Raw genomic sequence first — 12761 nt, 5'->3', positions numbered from 1 at the left:
TTTTAAAAGCTATTATTAATGCTTTTTGAGATAGTGATTTAGATGCATATCATATTTTTTACTGAGTTAAGTATTGTATGTAATTAGTTTTGCTACAAGTGTATGGGACATTGGAAAAAAAAGTTGAATTTCCCCATGGGGATGAATAAAGTATCTATCTATCTATCCTTACTTTCTCATTAAGCCTTTCATGGGGTACCTTATCAAATGCCTTGCTGAAATTCATATACACTACATCTACTGCTCTTCCTTCAGTGTGTTTAGTCATATCCTCAAAAAATTCAATCAGGCTCATAAGGCACAACCTGCCCTTGACAAAGCCATGTTGAGTATTCCTAATTATATTATACCTCTCCAAATGTTCATAAATCCTGCCTCTCAGGATCTTCTCCAAAAACTTACCAACCACTGAGACAAGAATCACTGGCTTATAATTTCCTGGGCTATCTCTGCTCCTTTTCTTGAACAAAGGAACAACATCCGCAACCCTCCAATCCTCCAGAACCTCTCCCATCCCCATTGTTGATGCAAAGATCATCGCCAGAGGCTCAGCAATCTCCTCCCTCACCTCCCAAAGTAGCCTGGAGTACATCTCGTCCAGTCCCGGCGACTTATCCAACTTGATGCTTTCCAAAAGCTCCAGCACATCCTCTTTCTTGAGAATCTACATTCTCAAGCTTTTCAGTCTGCTGCAAGTCATCACTACAATCACTAAGATCCTTTTCCATAAGTACCTCTGCTATTTCCTCCGGTTCCATTCACACTTTTCCACTTATTTTTGTATTTGCACAGTTTGTTGTATTCTGCAAATCAGTTGACTCTGTTGGTGCAGTCTTTCATTGATTCTATTATGGTTATTATTCTATTATGGAGTTATTGAGAATGCCCTCAAAATGCATGTCAGGGTTGTATGGCGACATATTTGTGGATAATCAGATTCCTCCGAACATCAACAGCTTTCCATTTTCCTCAATTTACAAAATGTTTCGCTTTCTTGTTCTACCTGTGGATGCCACTCCACCATTAATTTCTACCTCGCATTCCTCTTGTCCTTTCATTCCTAGTTCAGTTAGCACGTTTCTCCTTGAAGCTCCTATGCGTTTCTTATTGCTCACACACAAACAATTTGGTGAAATTAGATAAGCGGCGTGAGAGAGGAGTTCCTTTAAATCACACACCCGGACTGAAAATACACACAGCAGCCGGGATCTTGCCTGAAAAGAAAAGCTCCGCAGAGTAGCGATAAAGAATAGAAAGAAAGCGTCACTTTTCTGTTGCGCTCTCCGTTCCCCTGAGCGCTGGGTCACCTGGAGAGGGGTCCCAAAAGCTGACGAAAGGGCTAATTTCAGAGAGGGCCTCAAGCGGCATTAGATGTATTGCAGCTGTTACGCGCTTCATTTAAGTCTGTTATGAACCCTGTCTCAAGTCCAACAAGTTCGTCTCGATCCGAAACATTGACAATTCCTTCCCCTCCGAACCGACCCCCGAAGTTCCTCCAGCAGTTTGCTTGTTGCTTAAGCGCCCAGCATTAACCCTTTCTTGTGACTGAAACAAGCAGTTTATTTTGTCGAAGCGTTGCCGAGAGAGAAATGACCACTAACCGTCTACAAGGAGACGGTGTGTCCTGTAGTCCTGCAGACTTCACGCTGTTAATGCTCGTAGACAATATCCATTCTGACTGTTACCGATGGGACTTCACATTCCCATTAAAACCAGGGCGGGGGAGACCACTTCAACTCTTCTACATCACTAGCGTCCTGGTAGTTTCTCTCTCACTCCAGAGAATCCGGAACAGTTTGTAATTATAAATTCTTGCAAAGGAAAACAAATCACTCTCGGCGCAATCTGTAATCCGTCGCTCAGAGACTTGATAAACTATCTTGTTGAAAGTATAAGTTTTGAACAATCCAAGTTATTTAAATATTAAATGAGAATAATTTCAAAGAAGCATACCTATTTCTAACTTATTAAATATGAAGTAATCTAATCAAACACGAAGTTCTCAGCAGGCTATTAATCACATTGCATTAGGGCTCAGCAATCACTTATTGGGTTGGGGAGCGCGGACCAGCACAGCTCAGCAGTCCTGACGTCTGTAGTTAAACAGGAGAAAGATGTGTCTCTGCTCTCAGAAATAGCGCAGTATTCCTTTCACATGAACTGCTCAGACAGATGGTCTGACCACATTAATGGGACTTTTATAAACAATAGACTGTTCTAAACTGAACAAGAAACAAAGTGTCACACAATAATCAACCAACAAACTGGCAACCTGTGATAGAGTCGTCCTTGTATTTATTTCCCAGTCTCTGATGAAAGCCAGGTGTACGATTATTGGGTAACTAGCAGCAATTGACTGAAAATGGGCTATGATCAGGGAGAAAGAAGTGTTAAAGGGGAACAGCCAACCGGAACCACGACAGCATACAAGGTGAAGGAGAATCCTGAGGGTGTCTATAGATATATTAAGGGCAAAAGGATCGCAAGGAACAACATTGGTCTTCTGGAAGATCAGAGTGGTAATCTATGTATGGAGCTGAAAGAGATGGGGGAGATTGTAAATGGGGTTTTTGTATCTGTATTTACTCAGGAGAGGGACACAAGGTCTATATATGTTCATCAATGCAGCTGCGAGGCTATGCACGCTATACAGATAACAGAGGAGGAGGTGTCATGAGGCAAATTAAGGTGGATGAATCCCCAGGGCCTGACAAGGGAGGCCAGTGCAGAAACTGCAAGGGCCCCAGCAGAGACATTTAAACATCCTTAGTCACAGGTGAGGGGCCATAGGATTGGATAATAGCTAATGTTCTTTCTGTTGTTACGAAGGATGAACAACTCTGATAGGCAGAAGGGTACAGAGTTGCCCATATTCCCCGCCCCCCCCGCCCCCAGGAGAATCACAAACTGTTAATGAGAGAGAAAGAGATGGAACAAAAACATGCCAGAACTTCTGTTACTGATAAGAGAGGGGAGAGAGATGTTTTTCCACCATATTATGACTCCTGTAAGACTTATGGCTCCAGAGAGGGCTGTTTACTTGGTACCATTCTGTTTATTAAAATTCCTCAGTGGACAGCCGGAGTGGGCTGGTTTGATGGACTAAGCCATTCAAAACTGATTGACACCTGAGACCCCATGAGTAGGGATAAAAGTGAGGTCTGGGGAGTCACCCCACAGACGCACCAGGAGACACACTAGTGAGCACTGCTTAAGTGTTGGAACCCACGAGAAGGTGTAGGGTACAGGAGACCGAACGAAGGATCGGTCAATTTTAACTCACAGTGTTTATAGTGAGGCTGGTGGGGGCTTGTGTGTGTGTCCACCTTTGCCTGGGTGACGAGTCCACCATAGAAGAACGGTCTAGCTAAAGGCAAGAGGGGTCATACCTGAATGGCCACAACAACACATCGACGGATCAAGAACGTAAAGGAAGGTTTGACTGACTGTAGCTGTCACTGTTTTCTCTCTCCCTCTCCCTCTCCCTGTTACAACAAAAGAACCAACAACTACCTCAGCCTACATGAACTGAACTTTATACTTTCCCATGATAATTCATTATCCCCTAGACAACGATAGAGCTTGTTTATTATTGATTATTATTATACCCACACTTTTAGGTTTAGTATTGCTGATGTGTATTATCTGTATATTTGCATTGTTAATATTGATTTGTATATTTTACTAATAAACACTGTTTTGAAGATAGTACAAGACTCCAACGGATACTTCTATCTTTGCTGGTAAGACACTCAGTTACAGGGTACGTAATACTGTTGTTTAAGAAAGTCTCTAAGAATAAGATAGGAAATTAGATGCTGGCGAACCTGACATCAGTAGAAGTAAAGTTATTGGAAGGTATTCTGAGGGATACCCTCGGTATAACTATTTGGATAGACAAGGACCGATTAGGGATAGTCAGCATGGCTTTGTGCATGGCAGGTCATGTCTAACTAATCTTACTTAAAGAGTTTTTTTGAGGAAGTTACCAGGAAAGTTGATGAAGGCAAAGCAGTGGATGTTGGCTGCATGGACTGTAGCAAAACCTTTGACAGGGTCCTACATGGGAGGCTGGTCAAGAAGGTTGAATCACTTGCCATTCAAGATGAGGTAGTAAATTGGATTTGACATTGTCTTCGCAGGAGAAGTCAGAGAGTGTTGGTAGATGGTTGCCTCTCCGACTCGAGGCCTGCCACTGGGACTGGTGCTGGGTCCATTGTTGTTTGTCATCTATATCAATCAACTGAATGATAATGTGGCAAATTGGATCATAAAATTTATGATGGCACCAAAATTGCAGGTGTAGTGGAGAGCAAGGAATACTATCAAAGTTTGGAGTGGGACCAGGACCAGCAGGAAAAGTGAGTTGCAAAATGGCAGATGGAATTTAATGCAGAGAAGTGTGAGGTGTTGCACTTTGGGAAGTTCAAGCAGTGTTGGTCTTACACAATGAGTGGCAGGACAGTGAAGAGTATAATGTAACAGTGAGATTTGGGAATACAGTTTCATAATTCCTTGAATTCCTTTTCAAAGGTTGATAAGGTCATAAAGAAAGACTGAAAGAGCACAGAGAAAATTTACATAGATGTTGAGGGGACATGAGGACCTGAGTTATATGTAAAGGTTGAATAGGTTAGGATGTTATTCCCTAGAACACAGAAGGTTGAGAGGAGATTTAATAGAGGTGTACAAAATTATGAGGTGTATAGCTAGGGTAAATGCAAGCAGGCTTTTTCAGCTGAGGTTGGGTGAGATGAGAACTAAAGAACATGGTCTAAGGGTGAAAGGTGAAATGTTTAAAGGGAACATGAGAGGGAGCTGCTTCACTCAGAAGGTAGTGAGATTGTGGAGTGAGCTGCCAGTGCAAGTGATGGATGATTGCACCATTTTACATAAATTTGGATAAGTACATGGATGAAAGGGGTATGGAGGACTGTAGATCAATGGGACTAGGGAGACTGATATCTCAGCGTGGACTAGATGGGCCAAAGGGCCTTTTTCTGTGCTGTAGAGTTCTATGTTTCTATGCTCCATGTAGATCACAGGAAATGAAATGCATCAGTCAAGGCTGTGTTGTGGAGGGCGTTGGGATGTAGGAAATTCATCTGTGATCTTACTGACTAAGGGAGCACACTGGAGGAACATCTAGCCATCTAGTTATTTTTTGTAAGCTTTTCCTGTGTTCGTAGTTCATGTGTTTGTTAGTGAGGACTCCTAAAAGGAGATCAAAATAATTTTTTTAAATTATTTAAATGTTTTTAATATAGTTCAAGTTTCAAAATAAATTTATTATCAAATTACTTTATGTCACCATATACTGCCTTGAGATTCATTTTCTTGAAGGCATTCACTTTAAAACAAAAACTGCTGTATAATATAATCAGTGAAAAACTACAAAAAGATTTACAAACAACGAATGTACAAAGGAAGACAAATGGCAAAAATAAAAAAAAATTATAGTGAATAAATAATACTGAGAACAGGAATTGGAGAGTTCTTGAAAGTGCGCCCATCGGTTGAGAGAAGTCATCCACACAGATTCAGGAGCCTGATGGTTGTAGGGTAATCCCTATTCCTGAACCTGTTGCTGCTGGACCTATAGCTCTTGTACCTCCTTCCCATTGTCAACATAAAGAAGTGAGCATAGGCTGGACGGTGCAGATGATTAATGATGGCTGCGGCTTTTTTGTGGCAGTGCTACTTGTCGATGTGCTCAGTGGTGGGGAGAGCTTAGCCTGTGATGGATTAGGTTTTACAGACTTCTCCATTCTTGTAAGTGATTTTGTCATCCTTGTTACTTCGTCAATAGGGTCTGAGTTAATATCAGCACCCAGGATGAAAAGCCAAACGTGACATTTACATCACATAACCTCCCGCAGAGATCCTCTCAATAATTCCAAGTGCTCTACTGTCAACACTGATCAGAACATCAGAGATTTAAGACACAGCAAGTGTTGGAATCTTAAGCAAAAACAAACCTCTGGAGGAAGTCATGAGTGAAGCTGCTTGACCCATGAGTTCATCGGCAGATTGCTTTCTGATCAGCACCTCGTCTGGATCAATCAAAGAGCAGAGGGCTTAGTATTTAATGTAAAGCTGGTAAATTTTTGACAGCAGTAATTGGGAACAGATGTACTCTGGGAAATTTATATTGGAAATATGGGGCTTGCTTAGGGAGTATTTGCATGGGGTTCTGGATTGGTTTTCTCGTTGAGATGGAAAGATTGGAAGGAAGAAGGAACTATAATTGACATGAGAGGTGGAGCATCTAGTCAAGAATATTAGCAAGTAAGGATCAGATTTGGACACTCTTTATTCAGACAAGAGTCTTGAGAGTTACAAGGTAACAAGAAAAGAACATAATAAACATAACACAAGGCTTCTACTCATATATGAAGAACAGGAAGGTGACTACTTTGTTATAGGTCTTCAGATCTGTAACTCCTCCCTGATGTTAGGGGGGAGAAAATGGCATGACCTGATGGTGAATGATGGATGCCACCTTCTTAAATGACCGCCTTTTGAAGATGTCTTCGATAGCTGGGAGGGTCGTGCCTCTATCCGAAAATTTGTTCAAGAGGGAGCAGTGTACATGAGAACAGTTTCTGTGGTGCCACAGAGAACAACTGGCAGCTGTGAAAAGAGAGAATGAACAGCCGAAATACCTAACCACAAACCACAGCCACCATTTACTTTTGCCCACATTGCACCGGATATGTGGTTCCTTTATCAGCCTCTACAGCCGTCTGAGGACCCAACAATAGGCAACCCCTTAGAGAACATCATATTCAACTCAAGTGATTGCACTACTACTATGGATATTGATGACAATAAACTCAACTTCGACTTGACTTTAGTGTAGGTAACAGGAGACAAATGATTGGAAATAAATTAGATCTGGACCCCCTTTATCCATAGATTTAAAACAAATAGAGAATGTGTTACCTGTAGTTTTTGATGGGAATAAATGCAGAACTTATTTCTAAAATCTTTACCAGCATGTCAACTGTTTGACCTGTTTACTTGTTATACATTCTATGTTTTTTCTGTCTTTAGTGTTTGTAGATTTACTTTCAGATCAGTTTCATTCAACAATATCTACCATTCCTTTCTGAAATTGTGAACATATATATGCTTAAGATGCTATTGCTAAACAAGTCTAGGCACTTAGCTTATGGAAATTTCATCATTCTATCCATAGATCTGATCTGATGTTTCCCTTTTACGTTCCTCTAATAAATTTATGTAATGCTGGTTACAAAATATTGCTATCATTCTCTGAGTGGGTATGAATATCAAAATGAATTTACTGATAGTCATTTGTATTGATCATAAATACAGATTGCAAGTACAAATTCAGCTTTGCCACATGGTGAATAAAAATGCTTATCAAAAAGGCATAACATTTTGGAATTTTACTTCACTTCATGGAACAACAGAACTTCAGACAAAATATGTTAATTTCTTTGAATCCACTAATGTTAGGAAAATTATTATTTAACAATAGTCAATGCATACATATGCAAACTATCACAACTGAAATGAACAGATTAAATAACTTAAAAACCAGTTTTGTTTTCATGACATTTTGAACCAGATTATTCATAGCCTTGCATCATATTGAATTCTGCATGTTGCAGATCAAATGTTAACTCCATCATTACCTTCACCTCCTTTGCCATGCCTGCTTCTGGTCTGCTTAAACCACACATTGAAATTTCCACCTTTTATTATTTTAACACTGTGTTTCTTGGTCGATATCCCTAATGCCGCCTAATAGGCAAACATGTCTTTATCTCAAATCCTGCCAACATGTTTCAAAATCTCTACTCAGTCTGGACTTACTTAAACTCTATAACTCCTTCAGTACAATGACCTTTTAAGATTCTCCAACTCCAGATTCTCGCACACTCCACTTTTAATTGCCTCAGTAGTTCTTGAATTCCCTCCTTTAACTAATCTTTCCTTTTTTGTCTTCTAGAAAAGTCTGTTGCAAACCTGCATATTTGCAGAAAATATTAGTCTGCTGCTGTAAGGGTGTTAATTTTTGTTGTGGGGGAAAGTAGAGTCACTTAAATATGTTAAAAGATGAATATAGTTAAAAGTATCACAGACAAATGCTGGAGGAAATCAGCAAGTCAGGCAGCATCTATGGAGGGAAATAAACTGTTGATGTTTCAATTCAAAAGACACTTTAACAGGAGTCCTGATGAACGGTCTTTGCCCAAAACGTTGACTATTTATGTCCCTCTATAGGTGCTGCTTGATGTGCTGAGTTCCTCCAGCATATTATGCATGTTGCTCAAAATTTCCACCATCTTCAGGATCGCTTGTGTCTATACTATACTGTGCATCTTATTGAATGGCGGAGCAGGCTCGATGGTCCAGATAGCCTACTCCTACTCCTATTTCTTATGTTCTTATGTCCTTATGACACAGTGGTCACTCCTGGACCATTTTAGGGACTCTGCTTTGATTTTTAATATTCTCTGTGTTATTTGCATGTTTTTTGCTGTTTGCATGATTTGTTGTTGTTTTTTTGGAAGTTAAGTATAGGGACTTAATACTTAAGAATGTAAGGAATAGGAGCAGGAGTAGGCCATCTGGTCCAATGAGCTATGATTCAATGGACCCACCATTCAATCAGATCATGACTGATCTGGCTGTGGACTCAGCTTTCCCCCATAACCATTCATTTCCCTGCTATGCAAACATCCAGCTAACTCTGTCTTAAGTATATTTAATAAGGTAATTTCTACTGCTTCCCTGGGCAGGGAATCCACAGAATCACCACTCTCAGGTAAAGCAGTTTTTCCTCATCTCTGTCCTAAGTCTATTCCCCTAAATCTTGAGCCTATGTCTCCTAGTGCTAGTCTCACTTACCTCTATCCTAGCACTATCCATTTCATACCTATATGTTCCTATCAGGCCCCGGCTCAAATTCCAGCAAATGTAGTCCCAAGCGACTCAATTTCTCCTCACAGGTTAACCCCTTTATCTCCGGAACAAAGCTTGTGAAACTTCTCTTCACTGCCTCCAAAGTCAGTACACCTTTCTTCATAGAAGGTCAGAACTGCACGCAGTACTCCAAGTGCAGCCTCACCAGAACACTGTATGTTTGCAGCGTAAACTCACTGCTCTTAAATTTAGTCCCTCTAGCACTGAATGCCAACATTCCATTTGCCTTCTTAAAACTTGTTGCTCCTGCAACAAACCTTTTGTGATTCATTCACAAGCACACCCAAGTCCCTCTGCACAACAGAATTGTAAAACCTTTTAGTATTTAAATAATAATCTAATTAGATTCACGGATTCATAGAAAAGAACAGCTCAGAAACAGGCCCGTCAGCTCATCTAGTCCATGCTGAAACACTTAAACTGCCAACTCCCATTGACCTGAACCAGGGTGGACAATAGCTCTCCAAACTCCTGACATTCCAGGTGAAATTGAGCTGGCATGCACCACATCAGAAACCTCTGAGTGAAGAAGTTTCCCTTTATGTTTCCCCTTGAACTTTTCACCTTACACCCTTAACCCATGACCTCTGGGTGTAGTTCCACCTAATCTCAGTGGAATAAGTTCCAGGAGTCTCCCGCATACCCACATGTTGATAGCGGCTCTGTTATGTACCCCTAGGGTTTATTTTTTCTGAGGACTGTCACTTTGAAATGCTGAGAGAAAGAGACTGACTTTAGCACACTTGGATTTCTGCTGACTGCAGAGTTGCTTGCTTACTATGGTGGAGAGAGGTGGAATTATCTGATGGACAATCAATGTTATGGTTTTTCTGCAGCTTGTTTGCTTTTTACAAGGACAGTCACAGACACACACAGTTAGAGTCAAGATGGATTCGGTCAATGAAAGACACCAGTGAGTCGGTTGCTGGTTTAAACTTTCAGTAGCACAAAAAGGGGTGAGTTGAATTCGATCCAGTGTATCAATAAATGACTCTCACAAGTTTACTGCAACGAGAAGAAGTTTGCAGTGAGAGAGGAGTGGAGAGGAAGGTTTGAAACAGAAGATACATAGTGACAAAGAGATCACTGTTTGGACTCTCTCTCCAAGTAGCCTGTGAGGGTGAGTTTTTTTCCATTTGGCTACGAAAGTGTATTTGTCACAGAGTTAATCCACAGGAGTGGTTCTCTGGTGAGGGGAGAACCTTTGTGAATACCGCGTGTGTGTTTACCCTTTGTCTGGGCATGGTAGTTCACTGAAGAAAGTTACCCCTGTGGCAAATCACTGTTAGAGTTATTTCGTATGCCGTGAACTGGATAAGTGGCTATCATGTTGTGTGTGATTGGGGTAACATTGTGGAATCTACCAGTGTGTTGACCCTTGCCTGAGTGGTGGTTCCCTTAAGGATGGTCCCTGTTGTGATAAGCTACTGTTGGTGATAACCCATATGTGGATTCGGTTTGAGTATCGTGTGGCCAGCACTTTGAGTGTCACGTAGCTGAACTCGGGTGTGGTACCACTCGAGTTGAATGGATATCCGTTGAAGGTTACTGTCGGTGTTACTTCGTGTGTGGAGTGGAACAACTGCGGAGATAAAACCTATGGCTGTTGTTATTTTGTATTGCTGTTGTGGGATCTGTGGAATATCAATGTAATTGCCTTCTCACAACATTCGCCTTTGGATTACAAACATCTCGCATTAATTAACCTGTGCATTTGAACTAAACTTTTCTTACACACCATCATTAGACTGTATCACTTACCACCTATGCTTGAAGAAGTTTGGGGATTTATATATTTACACCTATATATGCATAACACCATTAACTTTTGATTTACCCGGTTTAAGTTACTAAATGATGTAGTTACTAATAGTGTTTTGTTAACAGCAAAACCAGACTGCAGGTGTGTTCTATCACTGCTGATACTTTTACAGGTTTGCGTGTAAGTAACAGGCTCCTTGACACCCACAAATATTATACAATATCCTGGAAGTCAACTTTTTTTGAGAGAGTGAGGGAGGGGGGAGGAGGAGCAAGAGCGAGAGGGAGCATCCTGATTGGTCTCTAAGTAGACCTATCAGTTTTCTGTGGGCGGGCTTTACAGTCGACCTCCCTCTCTCATTGTCCATCAGTTCAGTTTAATGTCCTGCTGCGCCATGGCAGGGTGTTCCAAGAAAAGAAAATATAAAACGTACTTCACCCCAGACTACACTAAAGTGTACCCCTGCCTAATAGGGGTCAAAAGTAATAACAGTGTTACTCGCTACACTGTTTGCAACAGTGACTTTTCTATTGCCCATGGTGGGTTAAAATGTAAAAGACATGTTGAGGTGAGTTTAACAGGTGTCATTCGTTCATTAGCATAGCTAACGTTATTTAAACTAGCTGGCTAGCTGCTGAGAAGTTACTCTATTGACGTCCTACATGATAAGGCTAAACTCCCTGTAGACTTACTTAAAGTTGTAATAGAACAAAAAAATGACTCCATGATAATACAAAAACATATTTTAATGTCACATTTTCTGCATATACCCAACTTGGTTTACAGATTAGACAAAATCACTAAACAATGTATTACATACACCCTTGGAGGTCGACTGGGGGTGGAGGGATATGGTGTTGTGGGGGGCTGGGGTGCTACCTCCCTGAAATGAGTTTTTGCAGGGTGGGGTGTCTGCTAACATATCTCCCCTCAATCCTACATTCGAAGGAATAAAGTGTAACCTATTCAAGCAACGCACATAAGATGCTGGAGGAAATCAGCATCTATGGAAAAAAGTACAGTTGACATTTTGGGCCAAGACCCTTCGGCAGAACACTAACCTTTTCCGACCTATTCAACCTTTCCTTATACTCAGATCCTCCAGTCCCATCAACATCCTTGTGAATATTTTTGTACTCTTTCAACCTTATTTACGTCTTTCCAGTAGGTAGATGATCAAAACTGCACATGACACTCAAGGTTCAAATTCATCCTCTTCACAGAAGTCCACGAAACAAGGAAACCCCAGAGAACAACAGAAACATCGAAGCCCCCCTCCCTTCACACAAACAGCAGCAAAAGCACTGATCCCCTCACCCCTCCACCTGCGCAAGCAGAAATACCGAATCCCCCACCCCACCACCATGCGGGCAGCAACAGAAGTACCAAGGAGCCCATTGATCCAGAGTCCATCAAGCTACTGTTCACAAAGCTGCAATTCGGTATCTCAGACAGGCTCACTCTCTTCACCAAAAAGCGAGAGGTCTCTCTTGCAACAAGAGCGGAGACAAGTGACTTGCTGTTTCGATATCACTTTCTTCTGCGTCGCTTACCAAGGCTTCCGTCTTATAGACCAACAGGCTGTGTCTCCATCGAGAGACAGAAAGAGATGGATCACTCAAGTACAGGGGCTTCCTTCGACAGCAGCCAGCAATTAGAAAACATGGCACCTGCTGTCTCGGTGTTCCAGTCTTGCTGTTTCCGTCTCCAATGATGCTCGGTTGGCAAAATCGGCGACCAGCTGGCTGCTCCCCGACTTCCGACCTCCCAGCCCCGAGGGCGCACGTCTTCCAGGACATGCGCCCCTGAGAGAACGAAGATACCTGGAGGTAATGAAGCTCTAGGACTCACAGTGGTGATAGCGGAGATATCGGGAGATAACGAAGCACTGGGACTCACAGTTCGTCTGAAAACCCACTGCTTCTGAAGAACTATACTCCCTGTCCTCGTTACATGCATCTTCAGACTATGCGGATTCAGTTATGCGAGGAACCGATTTCTACCAACGTCTCCTTATATGCGTCCAAAACTCACAGTCGGG

The 12761-nt window shown here is 41.7% G+C and overlaps 1 protein-coding gene across 1 annotated transcript in view; it reads right to left on the bottom strand.

The window, feature by feature from the left end:
* Nucleotides 1–12519, bottom strand: part of LOC140714948 (uncharacterized) — an 88048-nt gene extending 75529 nt beyond the window's left edge. The window contains exon 1 of the mRNA XM_073026638.1: nucleotides 12274–12519. Within this exon, the coding sequence (XP_072882739.1) occupies nucleotides 12274–12519 (246 nt within the window). The remainder of the gene's footprint in view (nucleotides 1–12273) is intronic.
* Between the last annotated feature and the right edge of the window lie 242 nt (nucleotides 12520–12761).

The sequence above is a fragment of the Hemitrygon akajei genome, chromosome 22, assembly GCF_048418815.1.
Source record: "Hemitrygon akajei chromosome 22, sHemAka1.3, whole genome shotgun sequence".
Taxonomy (NCBI): domain Eukaryota; kingdom Metazoa; phylum Chordata; class Chondrichthyes; order Myliobatiformes; family Dasyatidae; genus Hemitrygon; species Hemitrygon akajei.
This window is presented reverse-complemented; position numbering and strand designations above follow the sequence as displayed.